Source organism: Choristoneura fumiferana, chromosome 26 (assembly GCF_025370935.1).
Source record: "Choristoneura fumiferana chromosome 26, NRCan_CFum_1, whole genome shotgun sequence".
In the NCBI taxonomy this organism is placed as follows: Eukaryota; Metazoa; Arthropoda; class Insecta; order Lepidoptera; family Tortricidae; genus Choristoneura; species Choristoneura fumiferana.
Window position 1 is genome coordinate 3,891,573 of NC_133497.1, and position 25,387 is coordinate 3,916,959.

General features: G+C 37.9%; 3 protein-coding genes across 4 annotated transcripts in view; 2 read left to right on the forward strand and 1 right to left on the reverse strand.

The window, feature by feature from the left end:
- LOC141442625 (uncharacterized) overlaps positions 1–25,387 on the forward strand; it is a 55,999-nt gene that overhangs the window by 25,922 nt on the left and 4,690 nt on the right. The gene's annotated exons all lie outside the window — the stretch shown is intronic.
- LOC141442618 (uncharacterized) lies at positions 2,643–7,139 on the forward strand. Its single transcript, XM_074107638.1, is given in 2 exon segments — positions 2,643–4,007; positions 4,009–7,139. Coding segments are annotated over 2 exon segments (3,708 nt in total). The 5' UTR covers positions 2,643–2,711; the 3' UTR covers positions 6,421–7,139.
- LOC141442623 (ferritin light chain-like) lies at positions 14,337–18,270 on the reverse strand. Of its 2 annotated transcripts, none has more exons than XM_074107648.1 (5): positions 18,043–18,270; positions 17,227–17,345; positions 16,094–16,327; positions 15,640–15,824; positions 14,337–14,860 (listed from the first exon to the last, which is right to left on the reverse strand). In XM_074107648.1, the coding sequence occupies exons 2-5, from the start codon at positions 17,339–17,341 to the stop codon at positions 14,696–14,698; spliced, it is 699 nt and encodes a 232-aa protein (XP_073963749.1). In that variant the 5' UTR covers positions 17,342–17,345; positions 18,043–18,270; the 3' UTR covers positions 14,337–14,695. The 2 variants fall into 2 exon arrangements, with proteins under 2 accessions (XP_073963749.1, XP_073963748.1); XM_074107647.1 differs by lacking the exon at positions 18,043–18,270 and adding an exon at positions 17,635–17,663.

The following is a 25,387-nucleotide window of genomic DNA, read 5'->3' on the forward strand; positions in this document are numbered from 1 at the left end:
CAGAAATCATTATTTATTTAGAAAAAGGAAATAGGTAGGGTACCGTTACCATTTCGCCAAATAATTGCTCTCGAACTTAGTGCCGCGCGGCCGACATACATCGGCGTCGCGCACCCGACTGCTTTCCTGCGGTTTCCTGCAATCTGCGCTTGAGGGGTGGGTTAACTCGAACTGGTGCGGTCGGAGCGTGGCCATTCTGTACGTTAGTAGGTACTATTACATATTCTGTGCCTTTGGGTTTAATTTAGGGGGTTGCAATCAAGTTAACCTGCGTGATACTACACTGTTTACGAAACAAGTGTGACGAACCCCTTTTGTCCACAGACACATACCAGATCTAGAAGAGGAGTGTAAGAAGCATTTTCCTACTGTCCAGATCGATACGGAAAATACGAAAGAACCAGAGAAACCGGCGAGCGGCAGGCCGGGTCAATTAATTTGTAATTGTAACTGTTTTTGTAATAATACGGCACCGACGCAAAGATAATATAATATCCTACAATTAAAAACGTCTAAAGTATTTATCCTATTCATTTTTAATACCTACAAGCTTTTTAGGGTTCCGTTTTTGCCATTTTGGCTACGGAATATATAGTTTTCAGGCATGTCTGTCTGTCTGTCTGTACGTCCGTGCTTGCTCAAAGCTATCAATGATAGTTAGCTGTAATTTTGCACGACACTATGTAAACTGTGCCGACAAAATGGTACAGTAAAAAAAAAAAAAAGTTTTTAGAGTAGGTACTTCCCATAGACGTGGTGGGCGTGATCCGACCTTGTATAGTGTGGGGTTATCGTTGGATTGGTCTTTTCAAATCATTAGGGGTTTGCTAAGACGATTTTCGATTCATTGATTTATTGCGAAATATTCAACTTTAATGTGCACATTTTCATTAAAATCGAGCGTCCGTGTCCCCCCCCCCTCTCAAAATTGAAACCGGTGGGTGGAAGAGATAAGGAGAAAAAAAATAAGTTCAATGAATGAATGATGATACTAGGTAGTCTCCAACTAAACTCTGAAGGGATCGAAAATGGTAGCAGCAAAGAGGTAGCAGTAATTCAAATACAGATAATACTTTTGAATAGAGCGATGAAGCGAAATAGAAAACGAAGAAGAGATAGAAAACAAAGAGGATGAAAGTGCTTCGTCTGGTGACTAAACATTTGAGTCAAGTACCAGTTTAGAACGTAATTATTCGTCGCGCTCTCATTTTCTGTAAGTAAAAGCATTATTATTATTATTTTTCTATTTACATGCAACATGACGGTTGACACCTTATGTGAAGATGAGAAAGATATGTGTTGAATATAATGCATGTGAATTTGTGTATGTGTGAGTGCAACTATAAACTGCTATCCAATATTAATTTAAAACAGTTGCAAATAAACCTTCAAATAAGAAATACATCTTTCTGTGTCTCCATCCCTACAAACCAAAAAGAAACCTTATCGCTAGAACATATGGTCGAACATCGAACCGGATCGTGAAGTGAGTTACAACATTACGAGCCGAGCGGTAAACAAAAGAACGGACCGAGCGGCCGGCGCGAGAACAAAAGGAAGCGGCGAAGGAACAAAAAAAAGGGTCGTTTGGACATCGATGTTTACAAGTTTAGTGCAATATTGTAATTAGTTAAATAAAACTACGTACTACGCTATCGAAGAAAAAAGAAACGTGATTATTAACTAAACTACGAAGTGTGAAAATAATATTTAAAATGAGTACACCGGATCAATTAATAACTGTGTTGGAAAATACTGCATTATTGTTAACTAAGGCACAAGCAAATCTAAAAAAATGCCCTAAACAACGTATGACGCGAGGATACATAGAAACAAGATTACAATCAGTAGAAGAATATTGGAATACGTTCAAAAAAACACATTTGGAACTTGTGAAATGTATACCTAAAGAGAAAAAACCCGATGTTCCGTACTTCGTTAATGAAGATTTCTTTGTTTATGAAGATTTATACACCAGTATAAAGGCTGATTTAAAGGATTTAATAAGTGGTCCAGCTACGTCCGCGCCTGCATATGGGCAATCAACGAGTGCAATTAATAACAATGGTGATGGACTACTAAAGTTACCCCGAATTCAGTTACCATCCTTTTCTGGACTTTATGAAGAATGGCCGGCTTATCAGGATCTGTTCTTATCTTTGGTACACAACAACCAATCACTTAGCAAGGTACAAAAATTACACTATTTAAAAAGTACGCTGTCTGGAGAGGCCGAATCATTATTAAGACATGTTCAAGTTACGGAAAGCAATTATGATCAATCATGGGCGATGCTCAAGAACCGATACGGCAATAAAAGGATTTTAGTAAACACCATTTTGAAGAGATTGTTTATGCAAAGGAAAGTACCTGCACAAACTGCAAACAATATTAAGTCGTTGTTAGACACTACTACCGAATGCATTAATAGTTTAAAAAATCTCCAAATTTGCACTGATTCTTGGGATCCGTTAATTATATTTTTAGTTGTGCAAAAATTAGACCTGGAGACGCATCGAGAGTGGGAGCAGTTTTCTTGTCAAGAAAATACCGAGGAATTACCCACTTATTATGACTTGAACAAATTTCTTCAATCTAAATTCAGAACATTGGAGCTTCTAGCTCCACCATCAAGAGAAAAAGCCTTTAAATCAAAAGAATATGTAGTTCACGTTGCTACAACTTCCAACAGCAAATCAAGAACATGCTCGATGTGCAATGAAGATCACACATTATGCCATTGTAGGGAATTCACGAAAATGCAACCCACAGAGAGATGCGATTATGTCAAGGCTCATAACCTGTGTTTCAATTGCCTGGCTCCAGGACACTCCGCTAGGAAATGTCATCTCAACATGTCCTGTCGTATATGTCATAAACGTCATCACACCCTGGTGCACCAATCTACACCGGTGATATCGTCAAATCGAGCCGACAATATTCAAGCCCATCACAGCCAAGTGGAAGAGGAAGAGGACCCACAGTCAGAAGAAACTATTGCGACGGAATTGGAGCTGTCTTCTCACTTTACTACTTGTACGTCTACAGCATTACTGGCAACCGCTCTTGTGCCAGTAAAAGATGATGTAGGAAATATTACCGTGCTTCGTGCATTAGTGGATCACGGCTCCCAAGCGACGTTCATAAGTGAGAGAGCCGCTCAGACGCTACGAGTTACAAGAACGCCTGTCACCGGCACTATCACCGGGATTGGGTCTACAACCACCTCTGTCAAGCACAGTGCTGAAGTGGAACTCCTATCTAGACACGACGCAAGTTTTCAAGTAAAGATCAAACTATACATTATGTCGACGAGACTTACTGCCAAATTACCATCAAGTACTATCTCTACAAACACCTGGCCACATTTACAGGGACTCGTTCTGGCAGACCCCAGCTTTAACCAACCAGGACGAGTAGATATGCTGCTCGGTGTTGACGTATGTGCCCAAATTATGAAGAGTGAAGTTATCAAAGGTCCCCCAGGCACTCCATGTGCACAAAATACCAGCCTGGGTTGGATTTTATTTGGGAACGTACAACACGATGAAAAAAGGAATGAGATACGAGTTATGCATCTGAATCTGGATCTGGACGATATGCTAAAACGATTGTGGGAGGACGACAGAGATGAAAGAAGAAAACTAACAGAAGATGAAAGAAGATGTGAAGAAATCTACCAAACTACCACAACCAGAACAGACGAGGGACGGTATATTGTCAAATTACCTACAAAAACCAACATGCTTCTATCAACACGAGGAGAAACACGAGACATAGCTTTAAGAAGATTATATCAATTAGAAAGAAGATTTAAGCAAGACCTAAACCTAAAAAACGAGTATGTCAAAGTAATGGAAGAATATAAGGAATTGAATCATATGCAAGAAGTGCCTAAAGATCAAAGAAACAACCCAGCCGTTTATCTACCACATCACGCCGTGGTAAGAGAAGAAAAGGAAACATCAAAAGTAAGACCTGTCTTTAATGCTTCACAAAAGGGGGATAAACGGTGTGTCTCTTAATGACGAGCTTCTGGTTGGACCACCGTTGCAAGACGATATGCGAAGCCTAATAATGAGATGGCGTATGAGGAAAGTATGTTACGTAGCTGATATTCAAAAAATGTATCGCCAGATTCTCGTGACAGAAGAAGACAGAGATTTACAGAGAATACTATGGCGCGCAACTCCCGACGAACCTGTAAAAGACTATCACCTATTAACTGTAACATTCGGAACGGCATCTGCTCCATATCTTGCCGTGAGAACTTTAAGTCAAGTAGCCGATGATGAAGGCTGTCTCAACCCCGACGCTGCTAAGACTATTAAACAAGACTGTTACATGGATGACCTTATGTCAGGAAAGGACACGCTAGAGCAAGCAATCACGGAAGCTAAAGATATAGCTACTATTTTGCAAAAAGGTGGATTCATGCTACAAAAATGGTGCTCTAATAATGCCGAATTCTTGAAACATTTCAAGCCCTCACAAAGAAGTACCCATGTAAATCTTGACATTACAATAGATGGAACTATACGAGCCTTAGGATTACACTGGAATATGGGACGAGATATTTTTCTGTATAGTCTAAACTTACCTCCAAGCTCCGCTAAAATCACAAAGAGGACCATTTTAGCTGACATCCAGAAATTATTCGATCCGCTCGGATGGTTAGCACCTGCTATACTGCTAGCCAAACTATTAATTCAAAGGCTATGGTTGCAAGGTATAACCTGGGATGAAGAAGTAGAGCAAGAAATCGCTGAAGAATGGTATGATTTAAAGGGAAGCTTTCAATACTTACCTGATATTGAAATTAACAGATGGCTACACACGACTGAAAATTTAATGGAAAACATTTCTGTTCACGGCTTCTGCGACGCTTCAAATAGAGCCTACGCAGCTGTTGCATACCTAAGGGTAAGAACTATAGACGGAAATGTGAAGACTGAAATCATTGCTGCTAAAACACGTGTAGCATCCACAAAAGCTAAATCACTCCCGCGATTGGAACTATGCGGTGCAGTGTTGCTTGCTGGATTACTAAAACAAATAAAGAACGCCATGAATATACCTACGCGACAGATATTTGCGTGGACTGATTCCACGATAGTTCTATCCTGGCTATTTGGAGATCCGGCTAGATGGAATACTTACGTGAGAAACCGAGTAGTTGAGATACTAGACGATATTGGCAATCACAATTGGTATCACGTTCAATCACAAGAAAATCCTGCTGACGTAGCCTCCCGAGGCCAACACCTGCTGGACCTGAAAGGCAATGTAATGTGGTGGAAGGGTCCAAAGTGGCTGGCAGAAGGAGAAATCACTTACAGCAGACCGAAGAATGTAATGACGAACCTGGAAAGAAAAGATGTACAAATTAATTTGAAAATAAAATCAAAAAACGATATTTTTTCTACGAAATTTGAAACATTTGATGATATAAAAGAATTAACGAAAAGTATAGTCTACTGTAAAAGATTTCTGAATTGTAAGAGACTGAAGGCTAAACAAACCTCTATGACCACTAAGGAATTAGACGAAGCCATGAAAACATGTATACGGATAGTACAAAGAGAAAGGTTCCTGGAAGACATGGAAAACCTGAAAAAGCATCAAAGGGTGAACAAAAAAAGCAAATTGCTTTCACTACAACCTTACCTGGATGCAGATGGAATCCTCAGGGTGGGCGGTAGGCTACGCCATGCTAACCTAAATGAAGCGGAAAAACATCCTATCATTCTAGAAAATGACACTTACCTTACTACACTGATAGTACGTGAAGCTCACTTTAAGACCTTGCACGGAGGGCATCAATTGATGCTGGGCTACTTGCGCTCGAAGTACTGGATCCTGAAAGCAAAGAATGTAGTGAAGTTTATAATAAGGAAATGTTTGGTGTGTGCCAAACAAAATGCTGTTGTAAAATCACAACTAATGGGGGACTTACCTTCGGTAAGGGTTAATCCAGCTAAACCCTTTTTACACAGTGGAGTGGACTTTGCTGGCCCGTACCAAGTTTTGATGTCGAAAGGCAGAGGTGCCAAGACCAACAAAGCATACATCGCAATTTTCATTTGTATGTGCACCAAAGCCGTACACCTTGAATTGGTCGGAGATCTCACCTCTGAAGCATTTATCGGAGCCTTCAGAAGATTTGTTGCCAGACGTGGCAGATGTTCACACATCTGGAGTGACCAAGGACGCAATTTTGTCGGTGCACACAAGGAATTGGCTGCGTCTTTCGCAGAGGCCAAGTTGGAATTTGAGGGACCGATAAGTGACATTCTATCAGGGGATGGCACCCAATGGCACTTCCTACCAGCGTACAGCCCACACATGGGCGGATTATGGGAGGCTGGCGTAAAATCTATGAAATACCATTTGAAACGTATCCTTACTTCACACCCCTAACGTACGAGGAAATGACCACTCTCTTATACCAAGTAGAGGCGTGCCTCAATTCAAGGCCTTTAAGTCCTATAGATGACGCCGACGTCGACAATGTTGAGCCTTTAACTGCTGGCCACTTCTTGGTTGGCGAAGCTCCTATCACAGTACCAACGCCTGATATGCAAAACATTCCCATGAGCCACCTGTCTCGATGGCAACATATGCAGAAACTGCTTACAGACTTCTGGCGCAAATGGCAGATAGAATACCTCTCGAGACTGCAACAGAGACCCAAGTGGCAGCAAAGACTAAAGGAATTTGATATCGGACAAATTGTCCTGGTAAAGCAAGATAATCTACCACCTGGAAAATGGATGCTGGGTCGTATCCTGGACAAGCATCCAGGCTCTGACGGAGTGACTCGGGTTTATACTCTTAAAAGCGGAGAAAACATTACCCAGCGTTCTGTAACAAAATTATGTCATCTTCCTATAGACGTTAGTGAATAATATAAACTTAGTTCAAAATTGTTTTAAAGTTTTAAACTTTGAATGTTCTTTACTCCTACGTAATTTTTCGCATGTTTGAAAGAGTTGTACACTGTATTGTATTGTATTTTAGTCCATTTATGTATTGCCACATTTAGACATGATTATGCTATGTATGTAATCATTTCCCTAACTTATCTTGTAAGTTTTGTGTAAGTGTTAATTGAATAAATAAAAAAGGACTTTTAGAGTCCTTTGTGTCGTGAGCTCCGACTCACGAAAGAGGTAAACGCTTTATCTATGGTTATCTTGTCTATGAATATTGTCTGTGGTTAGGAACCGTTTAATTTAAATGTCAAAGTTTTTCTCACAAGCACTAATATTCAGTTTTGTTAGTTGAAAAGTAATAACGTCTGTAAGAGCAGCTGGTGAAGCAGCTGCAATTTCCTAAGAGCTAAGTATCTAGCATAGTTTGTTCCTTGCTAAATTTCATCTTTTACTTCATGCGTACTTGTATGCGCTTTACTTCGTACTTATCGGAGCTATCAAGCTACTACGGGATTGGTTATTCCGAACGTTAAGATAAACTTTGTGTGCTTAGCATTGCCAAGCACGCTTATGAATACCCTGTTTAAATGAAAGGTTTCCCTGTTTTCTCGAGAATTCTAGGTTGATTAAGTCCCATACTGAACGCGCCGGAACTGGTCAGTTACTTGGAACTGGGTTCGAGTTCGCGGCTTATGCGTGGCGTACGTTATTGCAGGTAATGTTCTATGTGCCGCGATATACGGTAAATTCGCCTTATGGGACAGAAAGGCAGCCAGGTGGAGGCTGGAGGGTCGCCAGGTGACGGCAAAAGAATGGTGCTTGGAGTTATGGTTTAGCACACAAAGCTACAAAGGCACTGTTTAAAGTAATCTGTACACCAACTTTCAGTATCGGTCAGGTTGCTGACCACCTAAAGTGTAAGGAACGAATTATGTCAAGGCATTGTTGCCATGGACATGTGGCTCTCTAGTCAGAGAGTCATGTGTTGTATTACTTCCACAGGAGGTGACGGGAGCATAGAGATCTAAAGACCAAATATTAGCGAAGCAGATGTAGTACGATGTCTTGAGAGTTTAAGAGCTTACCTTGAGCCATACATATGGCATGATAACTGCGCGGGAATAATATATAAAGGTATGAACTTGCACTTGTTATAACCAGCAATTTGCCTTTCAAACAATCATATAGAAATCTGAGTTACATCCCTTCCCATATGTGCGGCGCCGGTCTTCGTGTCAGCTGACCGAGATGATGTAGGTCGGGGCGCGTGGATCGGCGTCACCACAAAATTTGGTGGAGGTGCTGGGATAAGGACCGAGGGATTGATAGAATAAAGAGAAAAATATTTAATTATTGCTGTGTAACAGAGCAAGTTCAATACCCGTAACGCCATCTATCGAAATTTAAAGGAACTAAAGTTTATTCATAATTTCTAAACAAAGATAATATTTTAAATTGTATGGACATCAGACCCTTTACATTTGACATGATCGAATTGCATTTGCAAAGGGAAATTGCCAAAATTCAAAATATTTAAACTCGTAGCTTCATCGAAAGAAATCTTAATTATAACGTCTACTATTATGCAATAATACATATTTTAAGACAAACTTGATGGATGTAGTGCTGTGAGAGATACTTATTTTAGGTTAATAAAGTTTGTAAACTAATTTATAAAATTCCAATCAGAATTGACGGATTTCGGAATTGGCCGATACCGGAAATGCGCCATTAGTAATTAATAGGAAAGGACTTTTTTAAAATTATGCTGTACTATATTTTACTGGATGTAGTGATAAGTGAATAATTGACACGCAATTAATTCATGTATTATTTAAAAAATGATATTTATTTAATTAAGTACATATAAGGTGAAATACGGAAGTATTTTCTCAGTTCGTGAAAAATTGAAAATTCCTGTTGACATACAAGGACGCCATTATTTACGCCATTTTTTTACTGTGTCTTGTGGAGTGTGGAGCTCAAGTGCTAACTGGAAATTTATTTGGTAAGTTATATTCACTAATTGTGTCGGAAAGTATATTAAATCAACCGTAAATTGTTCGATGGATACCATATTGTGTGGATTTCGTGTAATTCAACTGATATACGGAGGAAATTGGAGTTTTAAAAGTGAATCGAAGGGACGTCGACATTCATGTGTTTTTTCATGTCGGAAAGTTTGCGAGATGACTTTGTTTCAGTTTTATCGTGGGAAAACCGTTACAATCGTCAATAAATGACGAAATATGTGATGATGCTCGTTCAATTGAGTCTTTTAGCGTGAAGGAGTACCTATGATTTCGTTAATTTCAAATTTATTTAGTTAAGTAGGTATTGTGGTCTTGGATGGAAATAATGAGAAATCGTCTCGAGTACGAAAAGACGCCTATTCGTTTATGCTGCTTAGCATTTATGCTGATAATTGAGTAGTTTCTTCGGTGACCGAGAGATTCCCTATAATTGTAATTAATTGTTAGTAACACAGCTTATTTATGTATAGGAATCGAACTTAGGCGGTTCGTTTTACAAAACGACCCCGCAGGCAGAGGGGCCTTAGTAGCTGTTGCGGCGCCCGGAAAATTGTAAGCCGCGACGCTGCGCTGTGTGTGAGCCGTAGCGGACGGCCGAGTTTGCATTTTACGTTCAACTTATTAAAGTTGTATTAACAAGGTATGTTCTTTTTACTAATAACTGTTAATTTGTGATCGTGTTAATAAGGATGCGTTAATTATTATTTTATATGCTTCATTTGTGAACAACCAATAATCTCAATGGAAAGATAATTTATTTTGGAAAGTTAAAAGTTTAATTTATTTGAAAATTGATAATTTATTAATGCTAAAATATGCCAACTTTTATGAGTTGATCTAATATATTTTGAGAAATAAATTTAGTGGCAAATATCAAATTTATTTGACCATGTATTTATTAATGTTCAATTTTAATGTAAATATGTGGACAACGTTCTAAGTAGGGTGTGTGGACTACAGACACAACCATATTTTATTAAATTAGTTCTATTGAAAGTGAACTAGAGGTTCGGTAGTGTCATTTGCCAAGTTGAATTATTATCATTATTATTTTTTGACAAATTTTGGTTGTAATATTTTATGTCAATGCGATTAAATTTATAAGGCATTAGCCTTCAGTATTTATGATGATGACTGGTCAGGATAATTTTATTTAATTATTTTTTCTGACATATGTTACTTACGGATAGCGAAGGTATCATTTCTTTTGAAAATCCATTCACAGATTGGAACCTCTTACACAAAATGGATAATATATTACTCAATAGGCTATCTACTATAGCTAGCAATATTGATATGCTTGCTCAATCTGAAATATGTAGCAATATTCAAAACCTCGAAGAAGCAAAGATTCATGCTGCTAAATTGAAATCCATGTTAACTCGATTTGAGACTGAATTACTACAATACTTCAACCTGTGTAATGAACCTGATGCTGACGAAATATCAAATCTTACTACAATACAGCTCAAAGGAGAAGAAGTGTTAGCAGGAATGACTGCCAACATCAATATTAAATCTGACACTAGTGCTACCCGGACTGTGACTTCTGATAGAAGACTTAGCAAACTACCTGAGCTTAGTATACCTACCTTCAGTGGGAATCTACTAGAATGGCACCAATTTTGGGATCAATTTCATTCATGTATTGACCAGAGAAACCTGTCTGATGTCGACAAGTTGATGTACTTGAAGGCATCACTCAGAGGCGAGGCTAAGAAGACTATTGAGGGTTTGGATACAACCAACAAGAATTACGGAATCGCGATATCTACTTTAAAGGAGAGATATGGCAAAGATGATCTAATCATTGACGCTCATTATTCCACATTATATAAAATCAGAAGGGCAGAGAAAATTGAAGATTGCCGGAAGACATTAGACGAAATAGAGAGATTAAGAATAACAAAAACCTAAGGATGATAGACACTTCGCTTGTGGCCGCAGAGGGTCCTAACCTAAGGATGATAGACACTTCGCTTGTGGCCGCGGAGGGTCCTGCGGATATAGATCATTCGGTTACTGCATCTTCAGAGTTAGACATGAATCAGTTGAATGTTTCAGCATCATCGGATACTGGATTGGAAACGTCGCAGGAGCACGAACTAGTACAAGGTACCACGACCAAGAAAGACCTAATAACGGCTTGGAGACGAGAGTTTACGTGAAAGATATAATAATTCTCATAAGGATCCTCGCGTGACATCAAAGGTGAATCCGAAAGAGGGTCACGTCGTTCAAATAAAGGGTGACAAAAATCGCGAAGGATGGAAAGTGGGGAAAATCATCTCTCTCGTTAAGGGACCTGACGGACTATGCAGAAGTAGCGAAGGTGAGAGTAGGTGATAAGGTGTTCACACGATCCATTGCTCATTGTACCCTTTAGAAACAGACGTCACCGATCAGCCACGTAACATTCTTCAAGACACGGAAACTTCAAACAGAATCGAAGCTCAAGATGAAAACAACGGAGAATCAATCAGTATTCCAGCTACTGTGATTAATGACAGGATTGAAGTAGACGAATTCAGATCTCAGTTAACACCCACTGAACACACTAGGGTAGAAACGATTCCTAACATGGATACGAATATGGATGTGACCGATAGACGTTTGGATATCACAGATAACATGGATACGAATATGGATGTGACCGATAAACGTTTGGATATGACAGATGACATGGATATAAGTTATGATTGTGCCTTGAGTAATGACCTGGACATGAGCGACGGAGAGCAGTCGACGGAGGTGGAACAGGATAAGAAACGCCGAGCTGCAGTTCGAGCCCTGGAGAAGATCAGGGAGTGGACTCGCGACTTGATGACGTCACTCTAACTAGCTTCCTCGTCGGGAGTGTCGTGAGCTCCGACTCACGAAAGAGGTAAACGCTTTATCTATGGTTATCTTGTCTATGAATATTGTCTGTGGTTAGGAACCGTTTAATTTAAATGTCAAAGTTTTTCTCACAAGCACTAATATTCAGTTTTGTTAGTTGAAAAGTAATAACGTCTGTAATAGCAGCTGGTGAAGCAGCTGCAATTTCCTAAGAGCTAAGTATCTAGCATAGTTTGTTCCTTGCTAAATTTCATCTTTTACTTCATGCGTACTTGTATGCGCTTTACTTCGTACTTATCGGAGCTATCAAGCTACTACGGGATTGGTTATTCCGAACGTTAAGATAAACTTTGTGTGCTTAGCATTGCCAAGCACGCTTATGAATACCCTGTTTAAATGAAAGGTTTCCCTGTTTTCTCGAGAATTCTAGGTTGATTAAGTCCCATACTGAACGCGCCGGAACTGGTCAGTTACTTGGAACTGGGTTCGAGTTCGCGGCTTATGCGTGGCGTACGTTATTGCAGGTAATGTTCTATGTGCCGCGATATACGGTAAATTCGCCTTATGGGACAGAAAGGCAGCCAGGTGGAGGCTGGAGGGTCGCCAGGTGACGGCAAAAGAATGGTGCTTGGAGTTATGGTTTAGCACACAAAGCTACAAAGGCACTGTTTAAAGTAATCTGTACACCAACTTTCAGTATCGGTCAGGTTGCTGACCACCTAAAGTGTAAGGAACGAATTATGTCAAGGCATTGTTGCCATGGACATGTGGCTCTCTAGTCAGAGAGTCATGTGTTGTATTACTTCCACAGGAGGTGACGGGAGCATAGAGATCTAAAGACCAAATATTAGCGAAGCAGATGTAGTACGATGTCTTGAGAGTTTAAGAGCTTACTTTGAGCCATACATATGGCATGATAACTGCGCGGGAATAATATATAAAGGTATGAACTTGCACTTGTTATAACCAGCAATTTGCCTTTCAAACAATCATATAGAAATCTGAGTTACATCCCTTCCCATATGTGCGGCGCGGTCTTCGTGTCAGCTGACCGAGATGATGTAGGTCGGGGCGCGTGGATCGGCGTCACCACACTTTGGTGGGCGGTATGTTGAATATAATGCATGTGAATTTGTGTATGTGTGAGTGCAACTATAAACTGCTATCCAATATTAATTTAAAACAGTTGCAAATAAACCTTCAAATAAGAAATACATCTTTCTGTGTCTCCATCCCTACAAACCAAAAAGAAACCTTATCGCTAGAACAATATGCCTTATGGAGTAAGACTTAACGAGGAAAACTTATGATGGGATCGCAGAGTTCAAGTCTCCGAAAATACAATTAAACAAAAGACACTTACAATAAGGGCTTATTCAGTTGTTATTTGAGACAAAACCGAAATATGAATTAGTTACTGAAGGTGATAAAGAAAGTTATAAACTAATCTTCAAAAAAAAAAGCCTATTAAAAGTAACAGAGGTTCCAAATATTTACAAATGATTAAACCTTTATTTAAGCTAACTAGGAACTGTGACTGTGAGAGTACAGAAAACCTTTCAGTGAGTGAAGAACTTTGAGTATTTAGCTAGATAAATACTCAAAGGTCAGTAAAGACACGTTTTAATTCCCACGGGAATTTTATAAAACCCCGGAATTTCAATTCAACTGCTATATCTAATGATTTAGTGTGCGAAGCTGTGGGTAAAGTCTAGTAATAAAGAGTTGTTGTTGTTGTTTCTTTAAAAAAATATGGCTCTGTCCATCGGAGGACAATTTTGCCAGTGTCTAGTAGTTTTTGCCGTTGTACGGTAAAAAAATTCTAGAAAACGAAATATGAGAGGTAATGGTGGATGAACGATGACAGCGCGAATCCTAGTAATAAGAGATTTATTAAAAAACGTCTGTTATCTCTGAAACGTCAAAATTTGACATCTGTCAGAATTCCACGGAATAAAAAATAGGGTTATAGGGCCAGAGGAGCTACTACGAAACTCGTAAATCGAAGTTCGTATTGCACCGTCCCTTTCACTCGCGTATTAAATGACTTAAGAGTCAGAGGGACGGCAACATAGAGATTCGAGTTTTGCACTTCGTGGTATAGGGCCAGATATCACACAACGTCATTCATGTTTTTCGTATTCGACAATTCGACATTCGTTACTTTACTTACTCGTATTGTGATCGGATGTGTTCAGTGCGTTTTCTCGTGTTATGGTATGAGTTTTTATGGTAAGCATTGAGACGGATCGTAGAATGAAATTGAAACTTAAATATCAACATCTATAAAAAGCAGAAATATCTCCAAAACGGTCGCATTTTTATTAGACCCATTTTACCTTTTCTAGAATGTCCTAAGTGCCCTACATGTTAGTACGTCACGGATCCGTTCATATCTTAATATTTTATACATAAGTAGGTAGTAGGTATTTTATAGTAGGTAATGTAACGCAACTCAAATGAAAGTTCTTGCATCGTCTAAATGGAGCCTTACACAAGAACTCGTGTGATTACAATAAAAGTCCAATCGTGTGATTAAAGAAAAAACTTTTATTTGAAAATAACTGAAAATACAATCTATGCTAAACTATTATATACGATGAATGATAAAAAAAAACTTATATCACATAATTTAAACAGCCTATTTGTACATGGATTTGACATTTCAAATGTGATCAGCACAAATTTCCTCTAAAGGTACATGAAAGTGGAGGATTTTCATTTTTACTTTTGCTATTCGAGATGGTATTAATAAACACCGACGAACTGACATATCGTTTAGCGACTGACGTTTCGAATGTTGCCAGCTTAGCGTCATCAAATTTCTACTAAAATGGTATTTATTTTTAACAGAGTAAATACGTATTAAATATTATTTGAGATAAGAATTTAAACTGTTTTTTGGAGGTACTCGTCGTAGAGGTACAGGGAAATGGACAGGTCCTGCCCATCGTTGCTGGCGATGAATTTCTTGAGGTCTGCTGTGTGACCAGCCAAGTTGCGGATAGTCTTGGCGTGGTCTTCAATGAACTCTTCTTCTAGGTATTGAGCAATCTGAGGAGATATTTAGATTAGATCAGTATACATATTAAAAGAGGTAGATATGTTTTTAATGCATCGAAAACGAGCCAAAATGAGTCCTCATGTGACGTCAAAGAAAGTGACAACCATGTGCTTTTCATAACGAGAGAAAAAAGGACTTAAAAACGTATATGTGTGCCAGCTACCATAATATTTGTTGGATAATGTTTTTCGGTTGTCGTTTTGAGTATGTACAGTCAAGTGTAAAAATATGTACTTTTTCAAAGTTTCAAAAATATATACTACAGACTTATTCTGACGCAATAAGATACTTATTTTTGCACTTGACTGTACCTTCACCTTTAAAATTTCATTATCAGAATCTGTTATTTTCATGTGTTCTATGTATATACAGTTGAGGAAACTGGATCGCGTACAAGAGTGGGATCTTTATAATCAATTTCGCTTTGATTTCTTTGGCAGATGTTTGGAATGATAATATGACATTAGTAGCACAAAGCTTCCACCACCCTGGTACGCGATTACTGTACAATAAAGTTTATAGATGAGAGATGTTTTTTAATCGTGAACAGAAAGTATACGAGAAAATAGAGGTCGACAAAAGTCAGACTGTTATAATCCGTCGCAAAATCGCACGGATCCCAGTCCAACTCCGGACTCCGGCACTGCAATGTGGAAGGCGAGGGAAAACCACCATAGTATTTTCCTAAGAAAGCCGTCATGAAGGTTCGCTTTGATCCTCAATCGACTTCCACAACCTATCAAGAGTATAAAGACTTGGAAGAAGATACCTCAGGGTCGTGCAGATGCTGGCTGTTCCTGGTAGCCTCGCGGTGAATGTGGAACGCGCGCTCCGCGATCTCTTTCTGCGTGTCCAGGGCCTTAGCCATAGCCTCCAGTTCATGCAGTTCCACGGTGTAGTTCTTGTTGGCGACGGAGTCCAGGGTGGAGCGGCGAGAGAAGTCCATCACGCCACCTGAAAGTAGAAGTATAAGTTAGCGCTATTCAAGCCAGGAGTGAATAGAATCGATCCTGCGGAAACGATCCTGCCGGATTGCCAGGATGTCACTACCAGAATATTGTATTTTCTCTAACATAAGCATGCCAAATTTCAAGTCAATCTGACAACTGGAAGTTGGTCGAATTTAACTTGCAAGACTTGATTTTTGATGGGACAGGTGAAACTAAATAAAAGCTTGTTAAAAGCATCCAATTTAAAAAATCTAGAGAAAACAATTGACTCACCTCTAGTAGTAATATGCTTGATGAGTTCAATGCTCTTCTCCCACGCATCATCAGACAGCTTCCTGAATAGCTTGCTGAATCCTCCTCTGTTAGTCTGGTAGTTGTTGAAGTAGGACGCAGATAGCAGGTACTCGTAGGAGCGAGTGAGATGCAGGTTGGCATAAGCTTGCATTTCGGTAGCGAGGTTGCCATGGTGACCGTAGCCGCCGTAGATTGCGTTACATCTTGCCAAGACTAAAATAATTAGTAGAATTTTAGTTTCTGTGCTGGCAACTCTACATGTCAATGTCAAATGGCTTCCTCGTACACAGGCTTCCTATGAAAGGAAGGAAGCCGTGTTGCTCTAAGTCAAATGACCCAACAAAATCGCTGAATGAAGGATTTTTTCTTAAACCAAATGATGGAGACTATTAATATTATTATTTTAAGAAATTACAAATTGAGGCGATTAAAACCCGCTTCATGAGTGTATAAGCTTATTTAATTTATCACAAGCAAATACTAATTTAAAAAAAAGCAGTTATACAAGGACAAAAAGCAGATGCATCTATGAATGCCTATAATGCCTGTACAACACAATCATTAATTTTGTCTTAAACTTGTAGAATAATGGGCCATGCAGATCCATGATTTGTGCATGAATGATCCACTTACCCACTTCTAAATAACCAAGAGGCATTAAAAACAAAATCAATTCATATTATTCACACACAAAGAAATTTAAGACTTCATTTAAGTACCCTACAAGAGATAATCAAATCTCTAACTATTGTTTATGATAAGATAACATTTGAAACCTATAGATAAATAAAGATTCCGGAAAAAAGAACAAAGTACGTAACCCTGTTTGATTTTGTTTCTGATTGATTACCTACCTATTTTCTTTGCATTCAACCAGGGTAAAAGCAAAAGTTACCAACTCAGAACTAATTCAAACTTGAATAAAACATAATCAAAGGCGATCTAGATTACCTATAAGCACCTAGTTTGATTTGAGACCTTTTTTACTTTTTTTTTGTCAGCAAATATCAGGGCAATCTATGGCCAGTTAGCTTAGGTACCTACTGACTGACACTGATGACATTACTCCAGTATAATTATTTTCTTAATTTGTTAAAATTAAATTGACTTACCAAGGCTATTGGAGGCCTGTGAACAGTCAATGGAGACATCCTGGTAGCAGCTGTCGTTGGCCAGGGCTCCAGACAGGGCCAGAAGGCAGGATACAGCAATAGCAAGGAACTTCATGGTTCTAAAAGAGATAGTAGATAGAACTTTAATGATACCTTCTGTAAAAACTGGCTGAATATAGACAAGTGCCTTTAAAAAAAGTTTTTTTTTGTAAATCAGCAGTTAATATAGTTTGAATAAAATAGTAAAAAACAGATAGAAAAGGAACTTAAGTTTTACATAGGTACAAAATTGATTTAAAGTACAAAAAAATTATCATTTAGTTATCATTGTAAGTACTTCTTTTGTGCTAAATCATCAGTCAATTAAGTATATTACACCTATTTATTTTAGTAGGTATAAATAACTACCTTATATTAACCATATCACCAGATAAAAACAATACAATGTAAAACAATAATATCTTAAGCACACCTAGGTACTGCTTCCCTGCCTACAACGTTAGAGGAAAAGTAGGTAATTTTGTTAATGTTAATATAGATTGCCAGTGGACAACAAACAAACAATAAATCATAGCTTTGATATTATAATTTAACATGAGTTGTAAAAAGGTTTGCTTGAAAATATCCGCCCTGACATTTGCCAAATAAAGACTTCCAAATCTCCAATGAGGAGAACAGTGAAAACCAAAATAGAATAAAAAAAAACTACGTCAAAATACACCGAATCAGACGCAATTAGTGAAAAAAAAACAAAAGCACAAGGAAAACAAAAGATAATTCCATTCAATGTCGTATAAATAATTAAAAATCACTCACCAAATAAGAGTGTCACGTTTACAATGAATGAGGAGTCAAATAAAAACAGATCCGTCGTAAGTGCAGCCTTTACACACACTGGCGCAGAAGGCGACTTCCAACAACAAAGACTCGAAACTGATAGTCGGTCGATAGTCCGCAAATGGGACTAAAATATGAAAGATAACCGCGCAATAGCAAACAATGTTCGATGGAACTTCTGCCTGAGTCAACTATACTTACTTTACTATTTCTGAAATACAATGAAGTTGGCTCAAGTAGGGCCTGGTGTGGTTAGTTATTAAAAATGAAATTACCCCTACGTTCATTGTTTCATTGTAAGAGGACGTATTTTGGAATCAAAAATAATTTTAGTAGGTTATAAATCATTTAAAACTATACTTACGTGTAGTATAAGTTCTACTAGTAGCAAAAAAGGCTTTAATTTGAATTTTTTCGGTTTACAATATCTTTGGGTAAAGATTTGGCTTGTATTATGGTATTATTGTACCCGCCCCTCTCTGCAGAATCCCGTACTACGACGTATCAGCTGTCATAAAAATTTAATCATGAGGTTTTGTGTTTCAAGAATTTTCCCAACATTACATCATTTTGACTTATTTACGGCAAATTAATGGTAGTTAGGACCTTTAAACTGTAAGAATAGGTAAATAAAATCAATCTAATACTATAAACTACCTATTTAACTGTTGTATTGTTTGTTTTCGGTCTGTTAATAGTTCTATGAAGTCACTTGAAACACAAAACCTCGTAGTTTTGTGTTCCAAGTCCGGGTGATATCCTTCGTCTCTGTCTAACACAGTCATTCAGTCAGTGGAAACCTCCTGTCAACAGGAGATGGTTTTGTTATCGCTACGCACTTCATTATTTTTGTATAATCACAGCCATTGAAGTGAGTTCTCGTCTTTCCTATTCGATTTCGTTTTGATAAGTCGCCTTCTGCACCAGTGAGTGTAAAGGCTTGACTGTCGCGAACACGTTATAATTACGCTCTCAATTTCTATTCAATAATTTCGTCAAAGTATCTGTGATTTATTGTAGGATTTAATCATGAAGGCTGTACTACTTGCCGTTGTTTCTTTCCTGGCTGTTTGTGCTCCAGCTTCGGCCACACAATGTAAGTATTTTTGTTTTTTATTTCTTTGTTTTTATTGTCGGCGGGTACGAACGACACTGGCTGTGCGGAAAATGTCGTATCATTAAGAAGGTCATCCACTAAATTTGGGTGCACGTTTTGACTACTTATTGTTTAAGTACTTGTTTAATTTTTTCCCTGAACTTTGCTCATGAGTATGGTCTAGGGTTCATTCGATGCGAAATAGCTGTGAAATGGATATATTGAATGTTTTCCTGTTAAAAGAATACATTGATTTCATGTTATCAACAGACATGGTATGACATAATTCCTTCAACTCAAGTTCTTTGTCTGATTATTAGTCATCAGATACTTAAATTAAGTACCATTTATTAAACATGTCTGTGAAAAACTACCATTGTGAATTTTTCAACTTTAGTTTTTTTTTTACTTAAAATTGTCCTGTTATTGACCTCATCACCTGATAAAAAGTGTAGATAAGGCCAAAGGTGTACCTCACTGGTTCAGTAACAGCCTATTCACTAGCTTGAAGAGCCCTAGGTTTTATTTATCTACAAATACAATACAGACAATGGGAGCAAATTTCATACCCTAGCAGTTCATATTATGAAAGACAAAGCAATTGCTTTGTTGGCCATAATTTCCTATATATAAAAAACCGGCCAAGAGCTTGTCGGACACGCCCAAAAATAGGGTTCCGTAGCCATTACGAAAAAATTAAGTAATATGTTTCTAAGGATTTCGTATTTTATACGGAATCTTCCAAGTTTAGGTGTATTTTATACCTTAGGCTGCTATTTACTCATAAACTACTAATAATTCTCAAGCAAACTTGGCCACTATAGTTTTCCTTGAAAGTTTGAAATACTTACTACCATCATGATTTTTTTTTTAAATTTCCACCCTCCTTTTTTAGGAGGGGGGACACTGGATTTTAATGAATATTTGCACTTTAAAACTGAATATTTCGCAAACACATCACTGAATCGAAAAATCGTCTTAGCAAACCCCTAATGGGTTTAAAATACCTATCCAATGATACCCCACACCACTTTACGTCTATGGGAGGTACCGTAAAAAAAATTTTTTTTTTTACTTTTAATTGTACCATTTTGTCGGCATAGTTTACCTATATATCCGTGGAAATTATAGCTTTCTAGCATTGATAGTCCCTGAGCAAAGCCGCAGACGGACAGACAGACAGACATGGCGAAACTATAAGGGTTCGTTTTTGCCATTTTGGCTCCGGAACCCTAAAAATGATCCTAGGATTCCTAGGAAGAAACTTCATATCAAACTATTTAATACACTTTGAAAACCGGTTTTTCATAAATGTAAGACCTAGCTAGATCAATTATTCACTCCCAAGGATCCCTACACTTCATCTACCCATTTCCAGATCCCCATAAGATTACTATGAGATTAAATTAGTATGAGCCATTGTATTTTAAAAACATTGTGAGGGAAGGGAACCTGCACTCACCTGCAATCAAATTCAGTGGTTTGTGTGATGTTCCCAATCGGCAATGGGCCCGCTGGGAACTACAGACCAAGCTGTCTTTTTGAGAGGCTTGTGCCCAGCAGTGGGATGTATATATAGGACATAACAAAACATACTGGAAATGAATGATGAAAACAATCCTTGCTCTCAATATATTAATAAACAGATTTCAATCTTTTATTTATTTTTAGCTTTTGCCTACAACCTCTTAAGCGTAGAATTTGTTTATTGCTATCCCGCGGGAACTATGCAATTTTTCGGGATAAAAACTATCCTATGTACTTCCCTGGAACTCGAACTAGCTGTATATTGAATTTCATCTAAATCGGTTCATCTGTTTCTTTAGATGTGATCTGATGAAGTAACAAACAAACAAGCAGAGTTAAAACTTTTACTTTTATAATATTAATTGGAATAATCAATCAGATCACAGCTAATACATAAATTACATAATATTGATTGTAAATTTACATGTCTTAACTGATTAGAGTAATCTTTATTACTTTGATTAGTTAGATTAGTGTGGTATTGGTTTGATATTATGATAATTACAAACCTTGTCTGTGTCTCATGTAAACTGTCAGATATGGCAATCAAATTGGAATTTTAGGATTTTACTCAATTCCCAAAGAAATTTCAAGAAATTAATCATGAATTTCATTAACGTTGCACATAAAACGGCTCGAACCGAGTCTATTCGAGATTTTATCAGATCCCGTGGGAATATCGAGATAAAAAGGATCTCCAACTATCATACTTATCAAATTTTATTTTCACTTCTCATGCTCGTAAAGTTGTTATTTATGCTGAATCTAGGCGACATAAAATGACTTTTTATGCTCTTGTGTATAAAGTAAAATCTTCGTCTAAGACCAAGGTAATCAGGTCAACAGCCACAAACAAAAAAAATTCTACATATATATTCAATCAAAATAAATCAGTAAAACTAAAATGTATAATTGTATAGCAATCCATGAAAAATAACAAGTACCTAGCAAGTGAACTATAATTTCCACTGTTGCTATTTAATTTCCTCTCAATCAAAGTGAAAAGCAGTGTAAAACTCGAGCATTAAACCCATTTTCCCCTCGACTGGCTACTCGTATATGAACGCCTCGGGTAAAATAGCTCGCTTTATGCTCTTGTTGTACAATCTACTATTAAATCTGTCCATTTCAGCATGAAGGAGTAACACTACCTAGCTTTTGCAAGCGGCTTCTAAATTAATTATGAATTATTATTTCAGTCACAGTATAAAAAAGGAGCAGTATTGTCTCGGCAGCGTCCTTGATATAATTACCTACGCCGGCTCGGTACACAAACGCGCGATAGGGCTGCCTACTCTACTAACTGTCGCTCCTCAGTTATATATTTGATTTGAAAATGTCACATGAAATTTAAAATAGAGATTTAAAGATGGACTAATTAGTGTTTAACAAAAATGCATTTTACGTGTAATAAACCACAAAACGTATATGTTTTAAAAACGGTTTTATTTGGCTTCATTACTACATGTATTTGTCACCTAACTTGTTGTCAATAAACATTATTATTATTATTACCTACAAATTAGCTACGGAGAAGTATTTGCGCCTCTTCTGGGATGTGTGAAAAGCTTTATTGTTGAGTTTAAGAGTATAAAAAATTCGCATTCAGATAAATAACTTCAATAGATACGTTTTTATTATAATATATTTAATTAATTTAAACATCCGTACACCGAACAACACAGTTTATATCGTTGTGACATATTAAGGCGGTACGTAATAAATGCGCGTGAGTCCGTACGGAACCGAGGAGCCCTCGCGACTGATGGTTGCCGAGGTATGCTGAGAATTCGTGGCGCGTAGGCATAACTCGCGTTCCGGCCGTTCGTATGAAGACGGTGTACTGCTCCTGTGTGCCAGGCATAACACCTGCCTGGAGAGTGATCTCTATTGATGTTTACCCCTCTATATTATTTCATACAAGTTGGCAAATGCAATGCAGTAAACAAGCTAGGACCTATTTTGGTTTCGATAACAAATTCATGACAACTGATACTGAATCAATGTACCTATTGTGTTAGTGATGTTTTTCCGAATGTAAGAGGACATGATGAAATCTGGCGCAGGTTTTGTTATTGCTATATGTATATGTGTCACCAAACATGAGATTTTCCTTTGTGACTGAGAATATGAAATAGTACTGCTACAACATGAACTGGCAAGTAAGGGTGCATCTATTAATTATTATTGAGGCAATTTAGACCACCCTCTCCCCTGGGTGAGATGTCGTGAGATTAAGCTCGACTTCCCCTAATCTCACATGAGCTTTTTTTTTTAGAACATTCATTAAACACTACATTCGTACCGGAGCTAAGGTATGTCGGTTGAAGTTAAACAAAAGGTAATAAAAAATAAGATAAAAGCCGAGGACCAGCGAGAAGATATTTATAAAATCGATTCTTAGTAATCTTCTTTACATTGTTTTTCAGATACTTGTCTCGATAAAAATGAAGAGGGTTTATTTCTGACCACCTGTTTCTGACCATGCTTTTTTCACGATGTACCATGTCAAAGTCAAAATAAAACAGTGTATTGTTTTAAGGTGGTTTTGTTTGCATTCCTATGCAAATAACTTCAAGCAAATTGGGACGCAACTTGGTTATTTTTAGGGTTCCGGAGCCAAAATGGCAAAAACGGAACCCTTATAGTTTCGTCAAGTCCGTCTGTCTGTCCTGTCTGTCCGTCCGTCCGTCCATATGTCACAGGCATTTTACTCAAAAACTACAAGATGTATAATGAAATTTGGAGTACAAATGTCTTGTCAAAGCCGCTATTTAGTTTTGTAGTTAAATTACAAAAGTAAATATTTATAGGGGGGGCACTCCATACACGTAACAGAAATTGAAAAAAAAAAAAAATTTTTTTTTTAACTCGCGTCACGTGTGGCACAGTTCGACAGCTCTTGAAAAGATAGTAAGTAAGGTTTCTCAAAAAACTTTTTTTGATTAAGTGAAGATTTCCGGAAATAATCGCTCCCAAAGTAGCAAAACTTGTGTCCGAGGGCCCTATCTTGTAAACCGTATGTCCAAAAAATATGGAAAGGTCGGATATACCGTTTTTGAGTTATTGCCGAAAACTGCGCTTCTCAACAAAAAGACGTAAGTGCCGTGAAGATACGCTCTTTTTCTGGTAATAGATTTCAAGACTGTAGTAAGTGTTTTAATTGTTTATAACGCACATAATATTACTTGATTTTTGCGTAATGGCTACGGAACCCTATCTTGGGCGTGTCCGACACGCTCTTGGCCGGTTTTTCTTTTTATGCCGCGCTGTACGTTTATTAGGTTTAATTAATTATAATGGCGGCGTCTCCACATAAGGATGGATTGCGAAATATTGAACAACTAGTGCTTAACCGCGGCTCCGCACGCGTAAATCATTAGATCCAGCAGGTGAAATTAAATTCCGAGTTTTTAATAAATTCTCGTGGGCACTTATTGAAATTGTAACAGTCCCAAATTACGTGACTAAACCAAGCGAATGAGGTTTCAAGATTTAGGTTGGGATTATCGGGATAAAACAATAAAACAATTAAATAAACATTAAAACGTACTTGAAAATTGCGGTAATAGTGCTGCATTTTCTCATATTTCTTTTATAATACTTTTGTAAAACTATAGGTCTGTTACAAATTAAAATATTTGTAACCTTATCTTTGTATGACTGTTTTTTTCACACTTACGTCCAGCTATCTACTTATCAAATTTCATCCAAATCCGTCCAGCCATTTTAGCGTGAAGGAGTAACAAAAATACACACACACAAACACACACATACTCACAAACCTTTGGCATTCATGAGAGAGAGATGACACATATTCGATACACATAAAAATACACATAATATTAAGTAGGATCACAGAATAACTATAGTACCTACTAACTAACGTACAGAAAGGACTCTCGAACAAAAGTCAAGTTTAGGTATAAATCGTTGCCAACTTACGACTTGCACGCGAAATTGAAACTTATCATGTTACACGAGCGTTCATATTCCGTTGGGTACCGTTGACTCGAAACCGGTTTGGCGCCAAGAGCACAGGGTTCCCACTGGCCAATGAATAAAGATAACAGTAAACTACCTTTAATAAATAATTAAACATAATTTAACATACTTGACAACAAATCATGACAATGATAACCTACTTATCTACCTACTACCTTTGCCTACTACAGATTTCCGTATTGGCGAAACCATGTCTTAATATTATTTCTGACCAACCAATTAAAGAATTGTATCACTAGATAATACAAGCATACAAAACTATTACTAGGCAGGGACTTAGGAAATTAGAGAAGTAAAGAGTGCGACCGGCCGCCGCTTGCCGTTGCATGCTGTTGTAACAGAATGTTTGTGTATGGGGCGTTTTGTAGAGTATCTGTGGGTGGAGACGGCACGGATGATTCAATACACTATACGCAACAATATAACTTATACGGATTATATCGTTTCGAAGTCATTGTTGCAAAATAAAATAAGTAGGCACCTACACAAATCACGCGCGACGCGTCCAGCGTGCGAACCGAGCGGCAACCCGCTGCCCTGCCATGCGCCTAATAATTTAGGCGCGCCGGCCGAATGTACATACCAAACTGCGGAGTCTCAACCCCTGGTAGGATGTTAACCAACCAGTACATGTATAACCACATTATAATATAACCATTCAAAACGAACTGAAATGTCTGCAGAGCTACTACGAAA

Coding starts and splice junctions, on each gene's coding strand:
- LOC141442623 (XM_074107647.1), bottom strand. Junction 16,328..17,226: donor ACAGGCCTCCAATAGCCTTG/GTAAGTCAATTT, acceptor TAATTATTTTAG/TCTTGGCAAGATGTAACGCA. Junction 15,825..16,093: donor CAAGCATATTACTACTAGAG/GTGAGTCAATTG, acceptor TTCTACTTTCAG/GTGGCGTGATGGACTTCTCT.